The sequence below is a fragment of the Balaenoptera ricei genome, chromosome 1, assembly GCF_028023285.1.
Source record: "Balaenoptera ricei isolate mBalRic1 chromosome 1, mBalRic1.hap2, whole genome shotgun sequence".
NCBI lineage: Eukaryota > Metazoa > Chordata > Mammalia > Artiodactyla > Balaenopteridae > Balaenoptera > Balaenoptera ricei.
The window spans coordinates 61,436,242-61,462,250 of NC_082639.1; the positions used below are offsets into that span (position 1 = coordinate 61,436,242).

The following is a 26,009-nucleotide window of genomic DNA, read 5'->3' on the forward strand; positions in this document are numbered from 1 at the left end:
TGTAATAAAGGGCAACGCAATTTTGTGATTCCAACCACACCATTTACAGAGTTGCAAATATTTCATTTTCTCTGATCATGGTCACTAGAATCACATTAAAATTCTTAAGCTCTAATAGCCACAGATTCCAAATTACAAGAATGCACATGATTTATCTTCCCTGCTCAGAATTCTGATGTGAAATATTTAATCATTGAAAAGGCAACATTTTCAGCAGGTTTGAAGTCAACAGGTAGATTGTATACAGAGGTAATAATGTCACTAAGAGGATTAATATAATTAAAGACTAATTTGTCAGACTCGTTTCATCCAAATCACTTCCATTTTTGATTTTCAGGTTTTCATTTCACTAATGAGCAAATAACTTATAATTTACTTTTCTCATAATAAATGTCCAAATCATTTTTGCCAGTAAAATGAACTTCACTGGTGTAGTTATCAATGAATAATATTTTATGCTATTTTCTTCTATTAAAAGCTTTTAAGGCCTTAAAGCCATACTTATTAAACATGGTTATAACCAGTACATAATACATTTACTGTTCTAAAGACTTAAATACATTTATGACAGTTATTTTAATACACACTAAACCATTTTGACCTCTATTATCTGGTCCTACACCAGAACACTAAGGCTAATTTTTAAATTCACTGCTTATTTTGCATATGATGCACCCCAATGCACTTAGTTCAAGAGTCATACATTCTAAAGGAACTCAATTTACCAATTCATAAGCAAAGTTGCTTAGGTTAGTATTTTTGCAGAGACATGTTAGGAAAAAACCAATAATTGACCAAAAAATCTTACTTCCAGAATAATTTTTAGTGCTTCTGTCCTTGGTGATATAAAAAGAAACTAAAACAGATTTCAAAATGTATACCAGTGAGGCTTTGTTTCCAACCTTATCTAAGCTGTTTACAATAAACCTAAGTTGGCATACTTTAAATAGAACATTGAGGACAATGAACAGTGTTTACATGCAATTTCTAGATTCTATACTACAATGAAGCATAGCTGGATAAGTAAATTCAAACCTTATCAGCTTGTGAAGAAATGGACCTATTAAACTTTAATAGAAAAAAAAAATGAGACCTGTTTGGTAACTGGCTGTCATATAACTTCAGGAAAAAACTCCTGCAATCAAATGTTTTCCAGTAAAGAATAAGCATTTATTAGTAGCATTGGAGGAAAAAAAATTAAAACCTCGTAAGAAACATGACAGATATTGACACCCTTGTCAAACACCGAGTGCTTGCTGTGAGAGAACACTGAAAGGTCTAGAAATACTGGGTAAGGCCTTTCAAGAAATTCACCTAATTCCTATGGAAACTCAGGAACCAGGGACGGCATCCTAGTGTTCTGAATTGTCGTGAAGGCCAAGTGAAAAAGGGATGGTAATGAGGAGTGTGCAGGGCATTTCAGGCATAGGAAACCTGTACGTGGATGAAAATCTATCACAAGTAGTTCAGCATGGCTCATGTGGCTAGCTATACAGGTTATGTACCCAAGCTTGCTGGAATTGGCAGGGCTGGGGGAAGGGATGGTGACACAAAGGATTTCAGTTTAATCCTGAAACCCACAGGAAAGATGTTAAGCAAGGAAATTACATGAACAGAAACTGCTTGTTAATAAGATCACCCTGGTATGAGTAATGAAAGGATCACTGCTTGGTTAAATAGCATTTAGTAAATACTGTGGAAAACCTACTATATATGCCAGACAGGACTGGAGGCCAAACGACCATTTAGGAGGCAACTGTAGTTATCTTAGCCCATAAACCAAAGCAGTGATAGCAGTAATGGAGCAGTGCGGGCTTGAAGGTTAAGAACTATCGATTCTAGGGTAAGTCAGAATTATTTGGTATGGAGTGGGGAGGCAAAAGAGAAATCTAAGAGGATCCCCAAGTTACTGATAATGGTGTTTATTGATGTGAAATATACTAGTTTTGATGGACAGATTGCATGGGGAGAATTTAGGTACGGTGAAATTGTTTGATATTTAAAAGGAGATACACAGTAGGCAGTGAGAGAAATGGATCTGGTGCCGTAGAAAGGAGTAAGTAGGAAATAAACATTTGAGTATTAGTATATATGAAATAACTGAAAACATAAGTAAAGAGTGAAATTAATAGCCAATATTTGCTGTATACTTGTGTGTGAGGCATAAAGATGTCCCAGGTCATACAGGTACCATGAAGTAAAAATTCAAATCTGGTTCTCTGACTCCAGGGGAAGAGTGTAGATAGAAATTAAAGCTCACCTTATTCATCAATAAACTTGTCCTTCAAGACTGCTCAAGTCAATTCCTTAAGAGTTTGCTTCTTCATTCAGACAAGACTGACTTTCTTCCCACTTTAGCAGACTTTATTTCCACCATGAAGTATTTTTATAAGAGCACTCCCCCACTAGATTTGAGATTACTGGAAAGGGGCTGTCGTATATATATTTTAGCTTCAAACCCCAGGTCTTCTTATTCTCTTGGATAATGCTGTATAGCATTCTTCATCTTTGACACACTTTAATCATTCATTTATGTATTTAGGAAGTTACCAGTTATTATAAATATTTTTCTTATGCTAGTACCTTTTATTTTGCTAAATACAGGCATTTGGGAACTATGAGTTATCACACGTTCATCTTTTAATAAGTGCGCAATGCTACAACACCCTCTACCCTCCTGTAAGTATCCATGTGGTTCAATGTGGCTAGGGAAAAAAACCAACTGTGTTTACTGGTCACTCTCAGTGACTATAAACTTGGCTCTAATGCTACCTGGATTCATCCTTCCTGATACTATAAGGTCAAAGCTATCATTACTACCACCACCACAGGTCTAGATTCTATTCCCTCACCTACTTGATGATAAAGCTCCCGCTTCAACAATTCTTCCTTCCCTTCCTTCCATTTTATTGGAGAATGGAGGCATGTCAAAGGATAAAGAGCCAACCCGAAAGGACTCTCAATGGTCAAAGCTGGGAACAGTTTGAGCAATAAAATAACATAGCATTGAACTTTCACTTAAAGGATAAATATGCGGAAGTCCATACAGATGTAAATAAATAGGAGACAAATCTTTGTAACAGAGGAATTACAAATATGAGTAGACAGCCTTCCCCCACAGGAGGCAGAGTTGAATTCTCCCTATCCGTACTCTAAAGGTGGGCTACACTTAGTAACTTGCTTCCAAAGAATGGAATAAATTAAGGGAAAAAAATGAACTACAATGGTGATTTCAGGCAATTCCTACCTTAATCAAGTGATGAAGGTTAACATCCCCAGTGATGTCATATGAATATCATGTATCCCTGACATGACGTGGTGAGAAGGGCACTTTTCCTCTGTGGTATTTGCTCTAAAACCCCACAACTCCAGTCTAAACACAAGAAAAACCAGACAAACTCAGAATGAGGGACATTCTAAAGTATACCCAGACAGTACTCCTCATGACTGTCAAAGTCATCAAAAGCAAGGAAAGAATGAAAAACTGTCAGACCAGAGGAGACTGGAGAAATGTGACAAAAAAGTGTAATGTGGTATCCTGGATTAGAGTAATAGAAAAATGCTGAAATTCAAACAAAATCTGGATTGTAAGTAATAGTAATATATGAATGTTGGTTTCTTAGTTTTGACAAAATCACAGGGTAATATGCTAACCATGGTGGAAACTGGGTGGGAGTTTCCCACTATTTCAAAATAGTATGCCTGTCTACCAATCTACCTACCTATAAATGACTGAAATTAACACCTTCTTACTAAATCAGATTAAAAAACATCTGACCATTTTGGCTTAACATTTATCTTCTCAAACATGTTATTTGGTTGTTATTAGAGGTAATACTGAAATCTGCCATTAGACTTGGGGTTGAATCCCCATTATGCTACTCCTATGGCTCCCTTGGGCGAGTTTTTAATTTCCTTAAACTGTAATCTTCCTTTTTGTAAAACAGGGGATGATATACTATAGTATGTAAAGGTGACAGGAAGAATAAGCCTGCAAATCACTATTATATACCTTAAATTGTCTTTAATTAAAACTCTCCACTGTTTTCCAGAAATAACTGTTTTCCAGTTCAGGAAAGCTATAATGATATTTCTATTAAAAAACAAAACAAAACAACTAACGATTACATCAAAATTTTTAGGTAGGGCAGAAGGGAGAAATTCCCTACCTTCTCACCAGCATCTACAACACTAGCTGTGGATGCCAAATATCAAGAAGAAAACATGAGAAAAAAAAAAAAATCAAAGATTAGTTTTACCTTGGTAAGTATGCCTAGAGATGGTCTTATCCTTAGAGCTTGCTCTGAACTTGGACATTTATTACCAGACACCAGCCATTCAATGTTGTTTAGATGAAGGATTCCACATGGAAATTTAAGAACCCTTGGCAGTTAAAAGGGATACTTGTTGAGTGCTATAAAGTGACAGTTTTAATGGAAGCACACTATGGCATGTTTTTTGCCACATGAAATAAGGTTATGTTCTGGTATAAAGTATTCAACTAATTTGGGTTCACTTCTGTTTAAAAAAAGTCACAAAAATTGTTCAGTGTCCAAGGTTATAGTGATCATGGCTTTGGAATGTTTTAAACCAAGCATTCATATATAAAAATAAGGTGACCTTACATAAAGGGTAAGTGAATATAGGGAGTTTAAGATGCACAATCAAAAGTAACAAACCAGACTGTAAATAGCTTAAAAATGAACATTAAATCAGAGCTTAAAAATTCTAATTTATTTCTAACAAACACCACTTGATGCTCGACTCACAAGCTTTATTTACATTTGTCTACAGCATCATTTCCTTACGAAATGAACTAGTACAGCTTAGTTAAACCAAATAAAATCATAATCATTTGAACTGTCTGTAAACTACTATTAGCTAAATTTATAACCTTGCATTTACTTATTAGTACAGCCAAAGATTTAAATACAGAAAGCACAAGAATAAACCAACGACAACATGTAGAATCTAGAAGATCATCTGGGCAATTTAGAAGGTGGACTTTCAAGAAGTCTGAGGCACAATTACAAGAGAGTAAAAGTTCTTGTGCAACCTACAGTAAATGTAGCAAAGAAAATTTTAAGACATAAAAAAAGCAGGGGAAGTTCATTGTAAAAATATTATCAAAATATTTCTACGTAAGCTATTTCACTTTCATCTTTAGATGAGTTGAAGAGAAAAATCACTCATTTTAAAATAAAAACAAATATAATTTTGGTCTGTCTACTAAGTACCTTAAAACATTTTAATTTTTAGTTGCAGTAAACATTAATATTAAGGAAACACAAACAACCCCCCCGCCCAAAACAAAAAATGTGGACACTGATCCCCATGACAAAAGTTCCCAAGCACAACTGTCAACTTCCCTTAATATACTTACCTTGCATTGTCACTGAAGATACTGTTAAGAGAAACCATTTTTAAAACCAGAAGACAGAACAGAGCTCAAATGACCAGATTTTAATTTTGAGAAAAAAACCTTGAAAGTATTTTAAGCCATAAGTAATTTCAAGTGAATAGGAACAATTATTTCTGCTTATGTCATGAGGAAATAAGCATTCATTTGTTACTCAGAAGAAAATTTTATGCAATGTGTTTAAAGTTAAACATCGCAAAGCAAATGTTCACTTAAATTCACAATGTCTGTTGGTCTTTCACCCAAAGAGAAATATACTTCAAAAACTTTCTTCAATCTGTTCCTCATTAACTATGATTTAACTCTGTCTAGCCTATAATGTGATAACTAGATTTTTAAAGGATATCACACAAAGCTCCTAAAAATATTAAACATTTTAAACTAAGATGTTTTTCTCATCAACCATATTAGTAGAGAAGAGATGAACTGTTTGGCATTCTTGCTCAAAATTACGTGTCAGAAAAGGAGAAATAAATAACACCTTTCTCCTCTCCAATTCACAAAATTAAACTTGGTGGTGCAAAAAGTAAAACTGGATAAAAGAGAAACAATGATTCTAAGGCACCCTTAACATAGGGAATTTCAAAATAAAGAAATTTCCAGTTGACTGTTTTACAACTAGTTAATAAGAATCACATAGGTTAACATAAACAGGTTGACTCCTTTTCCCGGATTAACATAAACAGATTGTTTCCAACTACTTTACCACAGTCTTGCTTCCATGCCCAAAGTCCAGACAAGCCTAGGTAATGCTCATATTTGGAGATGAGAAAACCAAGAGTTCAAATTAAAAAACAAAGTACTTTGTTATAGCTGAGATGGTTTTAAATGAAGCAAATGGTTGTAAATAATGAATGATAAACAAAGCATCTATTTTGGGACATTATGGCTTAAAATACCATTTACTTTTAATTTCACAAATAAACACAGCTGTATTGTTCTGAAAAGCAATGAAAGGCATGCACCTCTACTAGCAGATTTAGCACTTCTGACCAAGTAAGACACCAACTTCTTAAAAAATATGCTTCATGCACTGTACTGGACTTTTTTTTTTTTTAAGATGTAAATTTTAATTCATTATTTCTTTTTTGAACTTGAACGGGAACCAGAATGGGATGATCCAGAAGGTGACCTGTGGTGCCTGTAAGACATAATGGAGAAAGCAGGTAATCTGGTAAGCTGGAGCTGAATATCAGCATTCATAAGACTTTGAGAATATGAAAATTAAACCTCATTACACTGGTAAGAGGAATAATTAAAATCTGAGATATAAACTTATACACATAAAATTAACTAGTACTTAGACCTTGGATATGAGCCCAGTAGCAGTGCAATCATAATTTAAAAATCTCTCAAGATATAGCCACCTCTCAATTATTTAAGGTAATGAAAGAAAGCCTTGCAAAACTGTATAAAACTACAGATTAATACAACAAAGACATATAAACTTGGTGATGGCAGCGTGACTTAATCGTTCTCTTTGATACACTGTATATAATGTGGTAAGTCTATATGTAAAATAGATATAGCAAGGCTTCTGTGTATGCAAATATATATCCATAAATAATTATGTTTTGGAAATCTAGGTCACACAAGATGATTGTACAATTAGTTACAGGATTATATTCATGCAGCTAATATGAATAAGGCAATATATCAACCTGGGTAAAGTAGTGGTGTTCCGAGGGGTTGGCCCTGGGCTCAGGGTTGTTTAGTGTTTTCACCAATCACCTGGCTTATGGAATAGAGAACATGTTCATTAAGTTTAGATGACAACAAACTAGGGGGATTATATGTGGCTAAGATAAAAATTTGCAGACGTGGAAAAAAAGCAACAGAATGAGTTTCATTGAAGTATGGAGTAATTTTCTTACAAAGGAACAAATGCACAGAAATGAGACTACTTGTGTGTAACCTTAACATCTAAACTCCAAAATGGGAAGATGCAAAACCAGTCATTATGTACAAGTAGAGGTAATCCTAGCACTGAACACAGCAAAAATCAGATTTTATCTAATCCTTACTTTCACAAGCTGAAAGGATATAAAAATTTGCAAAGATTATTAAGGAAGCCATTAAAATGACTATGTAGACATTCAGAACCAAGAGAAAAATAATAAATCCAAATAATTAATTAGCCTGCTGCAGAAAAGGCTGACAGATGACACACTTTCCCACTTTTAAAAATGTCAACACAGATAAAGTAATCTAGTAAAGGTCTTTCTCTACAAAAAAAAGGACTTGGACTGAAAGATGAAAAATGTATTAGCTACAAGAACAATTTCCTTATAAAGGGCACGAAACAATAATTTGTTGTGGAAATGCATTTATACATATTTAAATTAGGACAGATTTCCAATGATCTGTAATAGTTAATTTTCTTATTAGATGCCCTAGAATCCTACGGTTTCTAATATTTAATGTAAAATCAATAGCATAAATTAATACTTATAAAAATCAACCTCTAAATTACGTCAACACACAGCTTCTGAATTAAAATCTTAAGAGACAGAAATAACCGAGAGTTGGCTATAATAATTATATATGAAAATAAAAATTTAAACAAAATGATCAAATAGTGAAGAGAGTGGTTTGATCTTTTCTAAACAACCTGATCAAAGCACAAAGGATAAACAAAGTAATTATCTGTTTTTTGAAGTCCAAAGTTGTAAAGAATAATTTGAAGTGGGAACGAAGGAGATAATGAAAATCTAATCCTTGACTGAGAAGTTCAGTTACTCTATTAAACACACTTAAGAACACCCATTCTTATTTCTACAGAAACCCAAACCTTTCAGGTGACCGTGATCTTGTTCGTCTTTTTTTGCGATCACCAGATGAAGAAGATCTAGAACGACTTCTCTTTCTGTTCCTCTCAGGAGAAGATGATGAACTTGAGTAAGATCTTTTTCGTGGGGAAGAAGAGCCCCTGTGGGACCTGGAGCTGGATCTTCATTGATTGAGAAACAAATCAAACATTTCATTAAAAGAAGAAATCAGGCAGATGGTTTAGTTAATAGCTCCAAAAATAAACAAACAGAATTTATAACTATAAAAATTTTATAAGAAAGAATACTTACTGCTTACTCAACAGAAGACTTCTGGTTCAACCATGAAATAATTCTACTTAAATAATTTACTTTAATTTTATCACTTTAAAAAATTCTAAGATAAGTGCTCATTACTTACAATTAAAAACCAGCTTAATGTTTTAAAGTAGAATTAAATTCTTCTTTTAAAATTTAAGGCTTTCATTTTAAAGTATACATAAATAGCAAAGCTAACAGGTGGGCATTTGCATGACTTTGTCTAGAAACTACATCCTTCCATTTGGGGAAAAAATATGTATCATACAACTTCCTGAGGAAAGTAAGCATAACAATTCGCTGTGGAATTATGCAACTTATTAGTTAAGCTGCTGTAGAAAAAGCAGGAATAGGGGGACAAAATGACAAAGAACAGTAGCTATTAAATCGCTAAGTATTCAAAGGAAAATAAAATGAATAACTTTAAAACTTGATTTATATTAACAATATTTATTTTTATGAAGGATTACTATCCATGAAGTATGAAGTGTTGACATTCACATGTTTCAGGCAGAGGTAAATGCGCAAATGTTTAAATACAATTTTTTTCTTCATTTACATATTTTGGTTGAAGTAATTTAGCTCAAACTTCCCAAAAAATTCACCTTTGGGCTTAAAATAAAATCAGAAAGCCCAAAAGGAGAATTCTTTGGAAAGTTATAAGCAATGAAAAAAATGTTTGAAAAGAATATGAAGGCTGTTCTGTAAACCTTAATTAAAGTGCTTCCCAAAGGGAACTAGGACTTAAGGATCTTCACCTAAGAAGCACTCAAATAAAAGAAATGAAACATTGATAATACATAATAATAACAATAATCTCACTTGCTCTCTATTTTGTATTGGCTTAATACAAGTGTGCATATCATTCTTTTCTCCTTAATGTTCTCAAATTACAGTTGCCCTCTAATGCTACAGATTGGCTCCAAAATAAGCTGTTAAGCAATTATTTTTACTAAAATAGCTACCACTACACTTCAGTGTACTTCCACACAAGTGGAATTTTCGTTGATCTCTTATTCATGTTAGCTGCCTTTAATAGATAAACAAATTAAATTAAAAAAGAAAGGCAGTATATTTTGACCAAGACTAGAAAAAACTTCAAGAGACTAAAAGCTAGTTTCTCACTTGCTTCTCTACAAATTATTTTCCCTCTGCAGGTCTAACTAAATGCAACCTGAAGTTAACAAGAATGCTTACTTTAAGATCACATCCTACCTAGACTAACCAACCAAACTTCTTGATTTAATTTGTGGAATTTAAGAAGTGTCTGTATTTCTTACATACTATACATACTGTGTACAATATTGTTATATTACAGATAAATGGAAGTAAAACCCTCCAGAAACTTCATCTAATATAAATGACAAAATTATTTCTATAAATATTGAAACAATTGCCATGCAAAACAAAATCTGTTTTGAGGCAGTTATTTTTCTTCCTTTTAAAATATGGAGTAAACTTTTTATTTGCATATCTCAATTTATTTTAACTACTACTGCAAAATAACTTTAATGAACAGACATTTGGTGATAAGACTTGGCTCCATCTTCCTACTTCATCACAGTTTAGCACAAAAATAGCAAACCTTGCATAATGCAAAATAACCATGTTAATTCAATCATGGGAATGTCTTGGCACACTGCTGGCAATGGAAACGTCTCACGGTGAGAAAATTAAGCTGAGGCAAGTGCATTAGTTTTCTAATGCTAAAATAAAATTGACAAGTAGAAGCAAAATAAGAGGAAAAAAAAGCAACGCCTTCTGCAGCCTTTAAATATTTTTTCTCTCTGCTTTACAGAGAGATGCTACCTCATTCACCTTGATTTCGACCCACGAGATCTCGAACGTTCTCTGGAACTGGAACGAGATCTTGACTGCGAACTGGAAGAACTTCTTGAACGGGACCTGGAACAACATGGAAGGATTTTTTTTTTCCAGGACCATTTAATTAAGCTTTGTGATACGAACACTGAAAGAAAAATATGTATTAGAATTCATTTTCATATAGTAAGAATACTATTTGGGACATATATTTTCAAAATACAGTATTTTAAGGTTTATTTTAAACTTTTATTCTGTATTAACACTTATGCCAAAACTTAAGGTAATAGATTAATTTTTGAAAATAATCAACTATTACTTTCCAAGTTTGACAAAATTTCTCTAAAAATCATTCGAGATTGTACAAATAAAAACGTCCAGCATTATCACTTTATTAACACTGAATACTTTATATGTTCACAAATATTTAAAAGTATCCCGGGACTTACACATCCAGGAATACTGGATGTTGAAGTTTATATTTAACTTCTGTGAAATATTTCCATCAATTTCCCTTTTCCAATTTAAAAATCCTTCTATTTTCTTAGTCACTATCTAGCATAAAGCTTAAATGTTGATATGTGTACGTTTTTAAATCTACAGGTTTTTCTGTCTACTCAAAGGTTAGAGAATTAAAGAGAAACTACATTGACAATCCTGTCACTGTTTTACGTAATTATATTACTGAAAAATGACATAGGGGAGATATGGTCCATTTGAATTTAAAAAGTCAACAAATGAAATAAATTTCATTTACTAATTTATACACTTAATTTGTCCCTGAAAATAATAATCTGCAGAAAAACAATAATTTTTACCTTAAAATTATCTTTATAATCACTCTTTTAAGCTTTCAGGCTTTACAGTACTCAATTAACAATTATCTAATTATTAATTACTCAATTAGCTAATATTTTATTCCCAAATACAGTTAAAATTCATGGCACATAGTTTCACTTAACTAAATAGGAGTTCTTCAAGGGAAGATTGCTTACATAAGGTATTGCTTTTTCTCAACCAAAACTTCATTTTTATTGTCGATTGCACAACGAGGGATTTTTTCAATTAAAACTTTACATTACTAACAAAATAATATTCAAGTACAACACAAATTACATCTTCTAATTTATTCCTGGACAGCTCTAAGTATGAGCATTAAGACAATAGAATACAGCTGAATTTGCTTCTTTATTCAGAACACATATACCAAATAAAACACTGTGTAGTAAGCAACAACTTAAATGCCTAGAAAATTTTTGTACTAGTGGGAAATATAAATCTTCCCTTTACTTTAAAATTTCTAAATGTAAACCATCTCCTTAGATAACTCAGTATCACTATATATAATGATTTAATTGAATTTTTAAAGTCTATTTTAATAAAAGGCATGGTGTTAAAATGGACTTAAGGAAGTTTAATATTAAAATTTTGTATTTCTGAAAATACAGGACAATAACTTCACGGCACTAAGACAGAAAAAATTATCTTATAAAAGATGACTTGAATGAAAACTCTGAAATAAAAGGAAAGCTTATTTAGTCAAGAAAAACAAAATTTATAAGTAAAGAAGTTAGATACTGACATTTTGACTGGTGTTACCCTTGACCTGTACCCGTTTACCTGGACCTAGACCTTGAACTGGAGGGGGAGGATGAGCGTGATGAAGATCGTGAATGTGAAGACCGAGACTTTGAGCGACTTCGTCTATTAGATTTCTTTTTATTACTATCTTCTTCTTCACTGGCATCAAGATTATATTTTGAGAGATCAGCATCATCTTCATCCTCATCCTAACGGAAACTCAGAGTCAATTATATTTAGACATTTAGATATCCATGCTATCTAGGAATGATGAATAGTTCTGTGTACTGGACATCTCCATATGGATTTATTATATAGCTAACACCTCAGCAAATTCATTCTCAGTCCTGAAATCTGACTACTACATTCCTCATCTCAGCTAAAGAGACTTAATGACTGTCTCAGACATTTAAAGAAGTAAATGTAGAAGTCATACTCATTTTCTTTTTCATCACAATGTATTTCCAAATGAGCTGTCAAAAATTTTCAGTTTTACTCCCTTAAAAGTTCGTGAATCCAGCTCCCTTAGTCTTAGTTCAGAACTTCATTCATTAGTATACTACCATAACCTTTTAGGTAGTCTCCCTAACTGCGAATCCATTCTGCCTCCCAAGTATCTCAATATGTTGACAGTCATCACTCTAAAACACAGATCAGATAAATATCTCATTTGTTTGTTTTTAAAACTTGTTTCACATTGATTTGTTCAGCTGCATTCAAGGGCATCCTATGCTCAGTCCCCAAAGTACCCTTAATCTGGATCTATTCATCCATAAAATTTTACACTCAGGCCCCACAGAAAAAACATCACCAGACCTAATGTGGCTGCTGACTCCCTCATTACATTCTCCCCTCTGCTCTAACCACACTAGCCTATGTATGATTTTTTGGATGGTGCTGGCTTGTTTCCTGCTAGGGGAAACTTTATTTGCTGTTCTCCCTGCCTTAAAAGTGCTCTGACCCCAGCTCTTACAGCAGGCTCCTTCATATCATTCTGTCACTCAAGTTTCAGCTCAAATTCCACTGCCTCAGAAATCCCCCATCCACTAAAACCAAAGTAGCTCTTCTAATGCTCTGCTATCACATCATGTGTCTTCACCACAGTATTGCTATCTAAATTATCTTGTTCATTTATGTCTTTCCCCCTCTGGAATTTAAGTTCCCTTAAGAGAAGGGTGGTTGTGTCTCAGTCACTATTGTATCTCCAGAGTCAGAATAATGCTTGGCAGAGCAGAAGCTCAAAATCTTTGTGAAAACAAATGATTACATTGGAGAACACATCTTCACCATGGGCCAAAGGTTGTCAAAGACATTCATATGTTATCCCATAGCCTGAATAAGACAACGGGGAAATATAAGGAAATAATTTACCTCATCTAATTTATATTTAGAAAGATCTTCATCCTCATCCTCTTCTTCTCCCTCAGATTCTTTATCTTCAACTTCCTTTAAAATAGATGCAGGACCAACTGCCTTCCCTCTGTATTTTTTCTTTTTACGTCCAAACTATAGAAAAAGTTTCATAATATTTCTGTTAGCTGAAACTGTTAAAATAAATACTTTTTTTCAAAGAAATTACTTGTATATATTTAGGTTAATATACATTTTTATGTCAATTATATGTTTAAGTCCATTATGATTTCCTACAAAATGGTAAGCTGCTGTAAAAGACTCAAAGTGTACTTACAAAAATGAGATACATTTAATATTTTCCTTTTGCAAGGTATTTTCTAACATGTTTCTCTAAGTTGCTTTCAACCTGCACACTAATGTATAGCTTACCTCATCATATTCACCATCAGATTCTTCTCTTTCTATATATTCAACATTTTCTCTTTCATTAAAACCACCACCATATCCTAAAAAGGGGGGGGGCATATACTGTTATAACAATTCATCAAAGTAACAAAAACATGTCAGAATCACTTACAAGCAATAGAAAAAAAGAAAATCTTATCACAGACATTTGTCTATCCCTTTAATAAATTACTGGTCTAAAAAAAAAAACAAAAAAACCCCCCACCAAATCACTATAGAGAACAGTCTCAAAGTTACATACCATAGCTGGAGAAGTCCCGTGGCTACACTTATAGCTCTTCTCAATTTCAAAATGTCCTGTATGACTTTAGTAATGCACGGAACATATGGGTGGAAAACATCTCCTTAAACCTCTGCTATAACCAAGTTTTAAACGGACTTTCCTCTGTAGTTTATCCTAATTCTTCTGGGAGAAGTGGGTTCAATAAGAACCAACTATCAAATTTTACTGTTTACTAGTTGAAAATGGTCTGAAATCTTTTGATACACTGAAATTTTGCTGGGCTAAAGTGTAGCTAGAGCTTGGAAAATTTTTAATTATATAGACAAATATAATGACACAATAAAGGACATCCAAATTGGTTTTAAATACAGTTAAAAGTCACTCAGGTTTTCTGAAGAAGCCAGTAACTTCTCAACTGAAAATATGCTACTAAAAAGCAATCAGGATCAGCAACCATTACTGTCTGCTGTCACAACTAACATCTACAATTTAGACTGAAAGATCTCTGATGTAGGCTTAACAGAGATTGGAATAAGAAAGTGAGTTAGTTTTAGAGAAAATGAGATGAGAAATTCTGAAAATATCTCCCAATGAAAAAAAAACAGAGATGTGGTTAAGAGTAACATAATCTAACTACCTCATATTTCAGAACAGTACCAGCACATAAAGAGTGATTCCTGGATTTAATGAACCAGCAAAATGTTAAATAAACTTATAGACAAAAAAGTATTTTTTAAAAATTCAAGATTTGTGACTTTAAATCTGTCAATCACGGACATTAAAAAAACTCATCACTTACCCTCTCATCATTTCATAAAAGAGCCACAAACAAATAGTAGAGAGCATGTAATTGCCCCAACAAAATAATGTAATAAAATTAACTTTCTTAAAAAAAAAAAATCACATTAATACAAAATCCTTCCTTTCTTCACTGTACTTTGTACCAGTGAAAACTGCAATGTATCAGTGTTTATCCTTGGATATCACTAGATATCATCCCTTTTTTCCTCCTCCTCCTACCTTGTTCTGGAGACAAAATAGACTCCAACTGTAATATCCAAGAATTTCCTTTTGTTTCTATGCATATGATACAAAAGTGAAAAGTGTCTTAAATACCAATAACAACTTTTCCTTAGTAAAATCTTGGCTCTAGTTTTTCAGAGTATCAAATATAAAGAAACAGAAACAAGTACAACTGGGTATATGTTCACCTCAAAACAGCTCAAATTCAATGTTAATTTTGGAATATGAACACTGCAGAAAGTTATAATTCAACAATACAGCTTCCTGTCTCTACATATATGTTTAATACTGTATCAGTATGTCCTGAGACTAAGGTACGAGTAGTTTGATAAACAAATTGTAAGAGATGACTAACAGTAAAGACCTAAACCTCAAAATACTTCGAAGTTGGTGAAAAATTAAGACAAAAAAATTCACGGGATCTAGATAGAAAATGATTCGCATAAGAAAAAAAAAGAAAAACTACGATACAACAGAATGATTGTTTTTAAGGCCAGTGCAGAAAAACGCCTGATAAACTGGACTATTTATATGTGGAAATGTAGACATATTAAAACAATCCTATCAATAGGCTTTCAATCTAAAGCTAAAAAATGGTATGGCAAATATGGGGAGCTAAAGAATCAATTATACCAAGATTTAGAAAGTGAACAGTAACTCATAGAGGTAGATTTTGCATAGGTATCTAAGTAAAATTACTTTAAAGTGAGTTTGATAGCAAATACAAAGCTATTTTCATGTTCTCTCACATAGGCCATAGAAAAAGAACCTAAACAATCTGCTAACAATAAAGAGATTATTAAGGTATGCTGTATGAACCCACACAACAAATACACCTCACGAACTCTTTCCCTATACGTGGGAAATATAGCAGCTCTATCATAAAAAACACTTCAGCATCATTTCTACTGAATAATAAGTGAGTTAGAGGAATAACTGGCTTATTTATGTGTGTTTCCCTCATTCTACTAGTTTGAAGCTCTTCAGGGAATACTGTAAAAATTGGTCTTCTTGCTTCCACTCTTGCCACTCCCACCCCCTAATTCTTTTTCCATAAACCAGTAATGTTTAAAGAAAATTAGACGTGTCACTCCCTGCTAAAAATCCTTCAGTTACTTCCCGTTATATTTAGAATAAAATAAAACTCCTTACCATGATTTACATGGCCTTTGCCTATTTCTGAAGTGATTTCTGGAGCTCCTAGGAATTCATCCAATATGCTAAATTCTTTCAAGTCTCAGGGCCTGATTCACACAAGCTGTTTGTTCTTGCTTAGAATGATCTCTCAACTTGCTACTTTCACTTCTTAGCTTAAACATTGCTCTCTCAAAGAAGACTTCATTAATCCTTGCCTTTACATGTCTGTTTTGCTCACTCAAGTATCCCCAGCACCTTGCCCAATGGCCAAAAAATACTTCTTCAATATATTAGTATAGGAAACGCCACAATTCTGGTACCATTTAAAGAATGAGTTTTGATTTTTTTTAAAAGGCTTTATAATACAATTTAGATGACACAAGCAACCAAGAATCTCCGTATGTTTTTAGCAAGTGTTAAAATAAAAATCGTATCTTAAAATTTGTCTCAAAAAATGTAAAAATATGAGCAAGGACCAGTAAAGGATCAAACACAGATCTAAAACTGGCCTGAATTAGGGTTGTGACAATGGAAATGAAGAGAGAAAAGGGGATGAATATAACATGTACTTCAAAGGAAGAAGTGAGATACTAACTTGAAAACTCTATGATTCTGTATTTTGATTAATTAGTAAACAGAACAAATAGTAAAGAGAAACTAGAGAGCAACAGTATGTATTAGCTCACATCTTCAACAGTGACCAGCAAAAGACAACTACTTATATACGGGGAAATAGGAAAGAGTCAAGACGCCAGAATGACAGAAAAAAGATAATGAGTAAAGGAAAGTGAGGTTATCAAACAAACTTTGACAACTTCAGTTGTTACACTATAGCTCTTGCATTAGTGAAACTTTTAAAGAAGTCACAAAATAGGTCAAAGAGAATGTGAATAAATAAAACGCTTTTAGGAATAACAATTTTTAACTGTTGAAAGATTTTGGACTTTATCCTAAAAGCAATCAAAATGGTTTTACACAAATGGAGTTTTTAGTTTGGAACAAAAAACCCCTGGCTGCAACTGAGCAGGAGGGGAATATGTACAGACACCAACAAGATGGCTCTTTTTCCAAGAAACAAGATACAGTGGTATCTCTGCCTAGGGTAATGATGGAAAAGACTTTTGGGGGTACAGGAGAAATGAAGGAGTTATTAAGAAGGACACCTAAGTTTCTGGTTTATGTAACAAGCATATGGTGGGTGGTACTAATCATGAGAAAGAGATCACTAAAAGAGGGCCACGTCCTGGGGGAAAATCATGAATTCAGTTTGGATATAATGAGTTTGACATTTACAGGGTGATGTTGAATAGGCAGCTGAATATACAGGTCAAAGAAGTCTGAGCTAGAGACATAAATTTGGTTCTCACTGGTGTGCCAATGCTCACTTAAACTTAGGGCTTAGAAGAAAATGCCTAGAAAATATAGAGCAAAAAACAGAGCTCAGGAATTGGACCTTGAAGAACCCCAACATTCTGTGGCCACGAAAATAAAACCAAAAAGGAGACAGAATAAAGAACCAAAGGGGTGTGGGGGGGATAGATTAAAAATATAGGGGAAATAATGTAAACCTTAAAGAGATAAGGGAAGGAAAAAAAGGGAGACCCTTATTTAGGTCTTAGTCTATACAGAGAATGGAATTGTCTAAAGTCAGGGAGGAAAAGAAAACAGGGAGATAGTTTACTAAGTCTAGGTCTGACAAGGTGACTACATACAGAATGGAGCCTTTGATTGTACAAGTTGCTGAATGATAAAATCAGATGTGAAGTACACTGATAATGTGGTTACAATAATTGATGATAATGGGAAAACTATATTCTATTAAGCAAATAGTTTCACCCCACCACTGACAACACACAGAGCCAATGACAGGTTATTATTTAGGCCAATGATTACCAAACACTATCTGAATCACCTGCAGATTTTTGGGACTCACCCCGAAAGAGCTTTGATAGCTCTGTTTTGGAATCTGGATTTTCAGAGTTTCTCAAATGAATCTAATGTATAGCCAAATTTGATAATTATTGCCTAAACTTTAGACAATTACTTTAAATGGTGCCCCATGCTCTTTTTTGTCATACTAGGATATCAAATGAATTAAAAAAATGGTACTACCCTATCATTACTAATAACAAACATTTAGACCAGCAGAGGAAAGAGTGAGGAATAAAGCATTTCTAAAACTATCCTAATGTTGACTACTTGTAAGAATAAGGCCTCCTGATGCTGTACTTTGTAAATTGTGAAATTATCAAACAAAAGATGACTTTGTGGATGAGGGGAAAAAAAACAAGGTAAAAAAATATAAGGGCAGGGACTTCCTTGCTAGCGCAGTGGTTAAGAATCCGCCTGCCAGTGCAGGGGACACTGGTTCGATCCCTGGTCCAGGAAGATCTCACATGCCGAGCAACTGAGCCTGTGTGCCACAACTACTGAGCCTGCATTCTAGAGCCTGCGAGCCACAACTACTGAGCCCATGCTCCCCAACTACTGAAGCTTGCACACTCTAGGGCCTGCGTGCGGCAAGCACTGAGCCTACGCTCTGCAACTACTGAAGCCCGTGTGCCTAGAGCCTGTGCTCTGCAACAAGAGAAGCCACTGCAATGAGAAGCCTGCGCGCCGCAACGATGAGTAGCCCCCACTCGCCACAACTAGAGAAAGCCTGCGTGCAGCAACAAAGACCCAAAGCAGCGGCCCCCGCCCCCACAAAAAAGGGAAGAATAAACAATCTTCATTTACTGTGTTCTTATGAGGTGGTATAATTATTAATTTCAATGTTTAGTTCTTTTAAAATCATTTAGTTGGACTGCGTTTGAATCTTACCTGTTCTTTCTTCCAGCTTAGCATACTTCGGAGTATTACACATGTTACACTCTGATCTTCTGGCCCAATTCACATTACTGCAACTTTAAAAGTGAAAAATATCAAATTAGTAGACTATAACATAAGACAAATAGTAAATTTTTAAAATTTTAAAATAAAAAGTAGAGTGAACTCACTATCATAAAGGAATGTGTACTAAGGATGCTACAAAGAAAATGTACCCATGTATGTATTCTGAAGAGAGAGTATGGTACCAACAGACTGAACTACTTAAGCAGAGAAGCAAAACCTATATAGCATGAAGACTGCCTTTGTCATTTTATGAGAAATCAATGACAAATTATATCTATAGAGTCTGCCATCATAGGGGGGAAAAAATACCACTTTAAACGAAAGGGTCTACTAATTTCCCAGTCTCCAAATTCACCTCAAGAGTGAGGTTATACCTTCCAAATGTTAAAAAAAATCTGTTTTGCAGAATCAGTTCAAGCACTGGATCTCAAATTCAACAACTAATCTTGCTGGAAAGTTATCTAATACTAACTTAGTATCTGTAAGACCAGAAATTTGTGTAAGACCCTCTTCCGATTCAGTCTTCTTTCATGTGTATTTGATTCATCTGCTTAACAGAAAAGATGGATATTGGAAAAATCAATACAGCATGTGAAAACCAGAAATATTAAGAAACCTACCTAATTAGGAATAATTATCTATGGTATGCAAGTTATGATTCTAAAATTACTGGGCAAACAGGCAAAATAAATTTTGTGGTATATTTCACATTAATAATACAGGCTAAAAGTTTTTGAGATTTTTTAACAGAAAGAAATAGGTTTTAGTGCTTTTAAATACCCTTCTCTCGGTTTTTTTTTTTTTGAATGTTAGCTCACCTTAAGCATCTGTTTACTGGTATACATAATTCATCTTAGTAACAACTAATATTACCATTAAAAAATAGAATTTAAAAGTTCTTTATACTATGTCAGATATAGACAATAATAATCAACAGACCTTTAATTTAAAGGTTACTTTGGCTTGGCAATGTGACTAGTAAGAGTAGGTAATATTAACAAGTAGTGGCTAGATATATTATTATGGGAAAAAGTGAGGACGATAATTTGAAACACATACGTTTTACACTGCCAGTCATTAGCACTAAACAAGCCTCGGCTCTTTTCTGCGAGTGTCTTTCCTATTTCAGTGCCTCCAGCTTTCATCATCTTAGCCTCAGTTGTTTTCTCTGAAGAATAGAAAAATGAAGTATGAATCTGAGAAAATAAAGAAATGATCTGTATACACAGTCTTAAAGGAAGCTTCCTTAAATGCTTACCTCGACCACATCTATTACAGCTAGTTCTTCTAGCAAAGTTTACATTTCCACATCTGAAAATAAAGTAAAAAATATTTATACAGACATCTACTAAACTTATATAATTTTAAAAATCTTATTACACAACTTTTTAATGTGTCCTCCCTATATACCTGGGTCCAGAACTTCTACCACCATCTCTTTTCATGTTAATGTCAATGTTAACAAAAAACCCCCCAAAAACCAACCCTCAAAATTTAGATGGAAAAAATACAAGATTTGAAGTCACAAGTCGAGGATAAGAAACTCCAATCTTTCACTCACCAATTATGTGATCCTGGTAAGTCACTTAGGATCTATGTGCCTCAGTGTCCTATTAGCACATATCATTAATTATAATGAAATCCCCTCACAAAGCTTAAGTGAGATGTGAGTCCACTTGAACAATTACTGATGAAGCACCGGGGGTTCAATAAAACTTTAAAGTAATTCTTCGTATAGAAAATAAGATGATACAATAAGAATTATAAGAAATACAAAATCCTAAGGGTGAACCAAGGGGGAGAAAATGGGTTAAGTCAGATACGGCTTCACAGATCTTCATAAAATACTCTTGTTAGAAATAGGAGGTGGGATGGTAAAAAACAAAGGGAGATAGGTTGTACTGACTAAAAATATAAATAGGTTCAATAATTAAAAGAAAACTGAGTTTTGGGGGATATTTATCAACCTCTGAAACCTGGTTGAAAAACTACAACCAATAATCTCAACACATCAAGTAACCTATCACTTTATACCAATATTTAACGAACAAAAACAAAAAACTTACTGGGTTCACTAACATGGTCTTCACAGTGCATCTGCATGTCAGTAAAAGCATGCTAAATGCTCTGAATAACATGTACAGATTAAATTTTAAAATGCTGATTATTTTTTAGGTGTTATACTAGTATGAAATAAAGTTGTGAAATATGCAATGGACACTAAACTGAAGCACTCCAATTAATTTTGAGGTTGTTATTCCCCCCTAAAGAATATCTTTATGACTCCAATAAGCATTGAAAATATATTCTGAAAATGTTTTCTGGATTTATACAAATTGTTGAAGTTACCCTGTTCATATATTTGTAACTGAGTTGAAATGTACTCTCTTACAAAAACCTACCTCAAATATTTGAGTATACTGTCATTAATGACACTGTCAAAAGCACATTATTCTACACATAACCAACAACACAAAATCACTTGTTTGTTCTATTCAAAATGGTTAGACTCGAGACCCTTCAAGTCATCTTAATCTTTATGCAATCGAGAGCCATCAATTTTTTATGTAAAAAAACATGATGTTTCATTTAAACTGCTTAAAATATGAATAGAAGGCAAATGCTGGGGAAATAAGGACTTACTCTCCTTTGACATTTGATTTCAAAACTACTATCCATAGCTATCAACCAGTATTTGCTACATTTTATTGCTCTACACATACAGTCTATGTTATATCACTGTAAGGGAGCTCTTCCACCTTAGTTTTTTTTTTTTTTTAAGCAAAGTTAAATAACCTATTTAAAGTTCCATGATCCATAAGCGATAGGACTGGAATTAAACCTAGGTTTATTTGCTTCAAAATTTTTACTTTACTACCATGAACTCCACATGCTATCTGTGGCTAGCTTAAGAAATCAAATGTTTTTTTTTGGAACATGAGTTGTGCATTTCAATTTTTTGACAATTACCTTCCGTAGTAATTTTCGTATCTCTCCAAATAGGTAGACCTACTTGAGGACCCATCAATAAAATAGTACTAACAATTTAATAGAGCACACCGGTTTCAGCAGAGTTACTAAAACACGTGCTTCTTTGAAGCAGGCATTCTCCAGGGCTGAGCAGGCAAAAACACAAGGCTCATGTGTTTCGGCTCTAACGAGGCGAAAGGTCTAATTTTGGTGAGGTAATTAAAGGTCAATAAAGAAAAAATCAGAATGTCCCCAACCAAAAGAGGATAGTGTTCGGGAGGAAAAAGTATCAACAGTACGGAAAGTCTGAATTGGAGGGAAAAAAAAAAAAAGGTGAATTATGAGAAACAAAAACATGAGTTCAAGAAATGAACGCTTTCCGCGAACAACAGTCAAGTTCTGCAGGGAAAAGTCACGTGGGGGAGATCAGACACCGAGCTGGCCACGATTAGGGAGATTTCCTTACCGCTGAAACCTGGCCGGGGGCGGGGGGTGGAGTGTGGGGCAAAAGGGCGGCCATCTCGCTCCCGAAAACAACTGGCTGACTTGGAGAGACACGATCTAGGAGACGCTGGAAACATACTCAAAACAAAGGCTCCCGAAAGACCTCATAGTGAGGAGACTAAGAGCCTCCTTCCCGCCCGGGAGCCGGCAATTCGCCGCCTCCACCCGGCTGGTGGTACCAGAGACCGTAAAAACGGAAGATGCCCAGTCGACTCGAGAAAGCCTCTACCGATCAACCCCGCTCCAATTCGGGACCCTTCATAAGCTCACTTTTTGTCAGGGCAAATCCAGTCACCGTCACTGACTCGGAAATTCTTCGTCGACATCTTGGACGCCGCCACCACAGCCTCCCGCAGCTGCGTCTTTACAAGAGGAAGCGGGCCGGGGACTTTTGGCACTCCGCGGCTGTCCCCACGCTGCCTGACTCCTTCCCACCACTGCGACAGAGTTTGACAGTGAAAACCCTCGGCCGGGATTGAGTTTGAACGTTATTTTCCAGAATAAGATGCCTGTGAGATTTTTTCCTAGCCGAAAGACTTACAATGCAAATAAATTCTCTGAGCTAAACTAACAGGCGCCGCCGGGACAGCCTAGGCGGGAGGCCTCCGTGGCACTAGAAGCCTCGGAGAGCCCCCTACAGGCGGGAGGACCCGAAAGGAAAGTACTTCTGCTCAGATGGGCGGAGCTAGGGAGGCGGGGGCGGAAGTGACGGTGATACGCTGGCAAAGGCGGGTTCTTCGGCTTGCGCTAAGAGGGTGAGGTGTAGTGGGCTCTTCGTGTTTCTGGAGAAGTTATTTTACTAAAGGCTCGAGAACTCTGTTCTGTCACCATGGACACGGGATGTCGTTTAGACACTTATTGTTTTGGGGTACGTAAATAGGTATACCAGATAAGCATTGTACACATGGGAACCAACCAGCAATTTTGGAACTAGGATATTGCCAGTTTTGTTAAAATTACCTGTCTTTTCCCATTCTATTACCTTGCTTTCCTCCAGAGGTAACACTCTCGTGTATTTTGGGTTTATTCCTTTGCTTTTAAAAATTTAGTTTGTGTACATGTATGTTAACTTTGATAAACGGTTGAGCTTTACAAGGATAGTTTATTGTTATGTAATCGTCTGCAACTTTTTTTCGTTCAGCAATGTGCTTTTAAATCATACTAGGTTGTTGCATACATTTGTATGTAGCTGTACTTAATTTTACTGCTATACACTGGTTAGCAGTATATATACTGCTATACAATGTTACTTTGTGTGACAGTTTAATCCCTTCTGGTTCACAGGTTTTGTCATTAATTCGGATACAAAAATGTAAGAATTTTTCTAGAGTACAGCATATATCTAGAGACAATGTCTTCATCTACTCTAATTGTAATTGCTTTAAAGTCTTTGGTAATTGTAACATCTTGGTTATCCAGAGGTTGGTAGCTGTTGATTTTCCCTTAAAAGCTGGCCATATTTTTCCAGTTTGTTATATATTGAGAAACTGTGATCCCCCGCCCCTCTGCCACGCAGCTTTGGGGATCTTAGTTTCCCAACTAGGGATTGAACTCAGGCCCTTGGCAGTGAAAGTGCAGAGTCCTAACCACTGGACTGCCAGGGAATTCCCGAGTAATTGTGATTTTTCTCCAAGACATTTTGATTTTATGTTGCATAGACTCTGGGTCCTGATAAAAGTCTTTGGGGAATGTTGATTTTTGTTTTGTTTTGTCTTAGGAGGCTGTCAATCCAGTTCGGTTCGTATCTCAAGTTGAGTCTGGGTGCTGGTTCCATATCAGTTCGGTTTTCAAAGGTTTTATTGTGCTGCTTTGAGTCTGTTCTATACATAGAACACTCAGGAATATTTTGGAACTTGGGTAGTAATTTAAATTGTAGTTCAGTTAACATATCTTTGGCTGTGCAGCTTTTTGTCTGCCCTGCAGATGGTCAGTTCAGGTGTGAGCACAGGACTTATGTGGATTCATACATAGAATTAAGGAGTTCCCTTCTCCAGCTCACCCCTTTTTGATATTCCTCTCATATTCTTTGTTTTGCAGGGTCTCCTTTTCCTGCTCGAAATATGAGGTTTCTCTTGGAGTTTTAGCTTTGTGCCATAGCTACAGCCTCTGACTAGGGCCCACACTGGAGCAAAGAGGTGAGAGAAAAGACCAAAACAAAACAAAACATGAATTCCCTCCAAATTCTTTGGACTGCAGAAGCTCCTGTTCCCAGTTTCCTTGTCTAGAAAGACAGGGTTTTTCTTGGTGCTGTAGCTGTTCAAGCCTAGGCCCTAACTCTCAGGTCAAGCCCAGAGGGAAAAAAGGAGAAAAAAAGCCAAGTATTCCCCCACAAACTTTAGCTCACAGAAGCTCCCTTTCCCCATTCATCTGACTAGAAATATGGGATGTCTTTCTGTTTTTGCTTACTTTGTGAAACCACAGTTTCACTGGGTGCCAGACCTCAGGTCAAAGCTGTGAGAGAAAGTAGAAAAAAAACCACACAGGGCATTTTTCTAAGTTTTGACTCTCCTCCCCAATCTGCCTGTTTTTGTTTACTTTTTAGAGTCCTCAGGTAGTTGCTTTTTGTATTTTGCCCTGAACTTTTAGTTGTAATCAGTAGGAAAGATAGGCGGTAGTGGTCTTACTCCGTTTTGGCTGGCACTGCAAGTCAAGGAAATACAAATTACCACTATGCATCCATCAGAATGATTAAAATGAAAAATTTAGACAATACCAAGTGTTAGAGAGGGTGTCGAACAACTAGAATTCTTATACACTGCTAGTGGAAGTGTCAGTTGATTGTTTACTTTGGAAAATGTTTGTCAGAATCTATTAAAACTGAACATATGCATACCCTATGACCATAAGATTCCACTCCCAAGTAGTATGTTCCCCACAGAAATGCACATATGTTCACTAAAGATGTATATAATAATGTTCATTGCTGCACTATTCATAATAGCCCCAAACTAGAAGTTCCTAATTACTTATAAATGGTAGCCTGGGTAAATAAACTGTTATATGTTCACACAGTGAAATTCTATATACAGCAATGACAATAAACAAATCGCAGCCACATTGAAGAGTATGGCTATTAGACACACACACACACACACACACACACACACACACAAAAATATTGAATTGAAAGAGCCAGATACACACTAGCACATGCTATGTGATTCCATTTACATGAAGTTCAAAAGCAGGCCAAACTAAACTAGGATGATGGTTACCCTAGGGAGTGGGGAGGAGATAATGACTGAAAGGGGACATTAAGAGCTTTTTGGAGTTCTGGTAATATTCTTTGTCATGGTCTGGGGTTTGGTTCCATAGGTATGTTCATTTTATAAAAATTCATTTAACTGTGGCACTTATGGTTTAGGCATTTTCTTAAAACTTCAATAAGTGTAAACAAATAAATTTGCCCATTTCACCATATCTCACCTATCCTTCTCATCCAGTAGATCCTGGCTAAATATTGTACTAACTTTAGGGGCAAAAGGAGTGATCACAGACCCCCCTGTGACATTCTGAGTATGATTGATACATGGAT

General features: G+C 35.1%; 1 protein-coding gene and 2 long non-coding RNA genes across 4 annotated transcripts in view; 2 read left to right on the forward strand and 1 right to left on the reverse strand.

The window, feature by feature from the left end:
- The first annotated feature begins 3,984 nt into the window (after nt 1–3,984).
- LOC132366953 (uncharacterized) lies at nt 3,985–10,651 on the forward strand. Its single transcript, XR_009503624.1, has 3 exons — nt 3,985–4,263; nt 6,529–6,593; nt 10,304–10,651. It is a non-coding gene; the product is annotated as an uncharacterized LOC132366953 (long non-coding RNA).
- ZRANB2 (zinc finger RANBP2-type containing 2) lies at nt 4,720–22,856 on the reverse strand. Of its 2 annotated transcripts, XM_059924411.1 has the most exons (11): nt 22,745–22,856; nt 20,259–20,311; nt 20,060–20,168; nt 18,929–19,011; nt 13,690–13,766; nt 13,279–13,413; nt 11,947–12,116; nt 10,324–10,410; nt 8,211–8,369; nt 7,081–7,154; nt 6,474–6,560 (listed from the first exon to the last, which is right to left on the reverse strand). In XM_059924411.1, the coding sequence occupies exons 1-10, from the start codon at nt 22,798–22,800 to the stop codon at nt 7,121–7,123; spliced, it is 963 nt and encodes a 320-aa protein (XP_059780394.1). In that variant the 5' UTR covers nt 22,801–22,856; the 3' UTR covers nt 6,474–6,560; nt 7,081–7,120. The 2 variants fall into 2 exon arrangements, with proteins under 2 accessions (XP_059780385.1, XP_059780394.1); XM_059924402.1 differs by lacking the exon at nt 7,081–7,154 and having other exon boundaries at nt 4,720–6,560; nt 22,745–22,855.
- A 152-nt stretch (nt 22,857–23,008) lies between these two features.
- LOC132366949 (uncharacterized) overlaps nt 23,009–26,009 on the forward strand; it is a 46,944-nt gene continuing 43,943 nt past the window's right edge. Inside the window, exons 1-2 of the long non-coding RNA XR_009503623.1 lie at nt 23,009–23,342; nt 24,512–24,609. This is a non-coding gene — a long non-coding RNA (uncharacterized LOC132366949). The remainder of the gene's footprint in view (nt 23,343–24,511; nt 24,610–26,009) is intronic.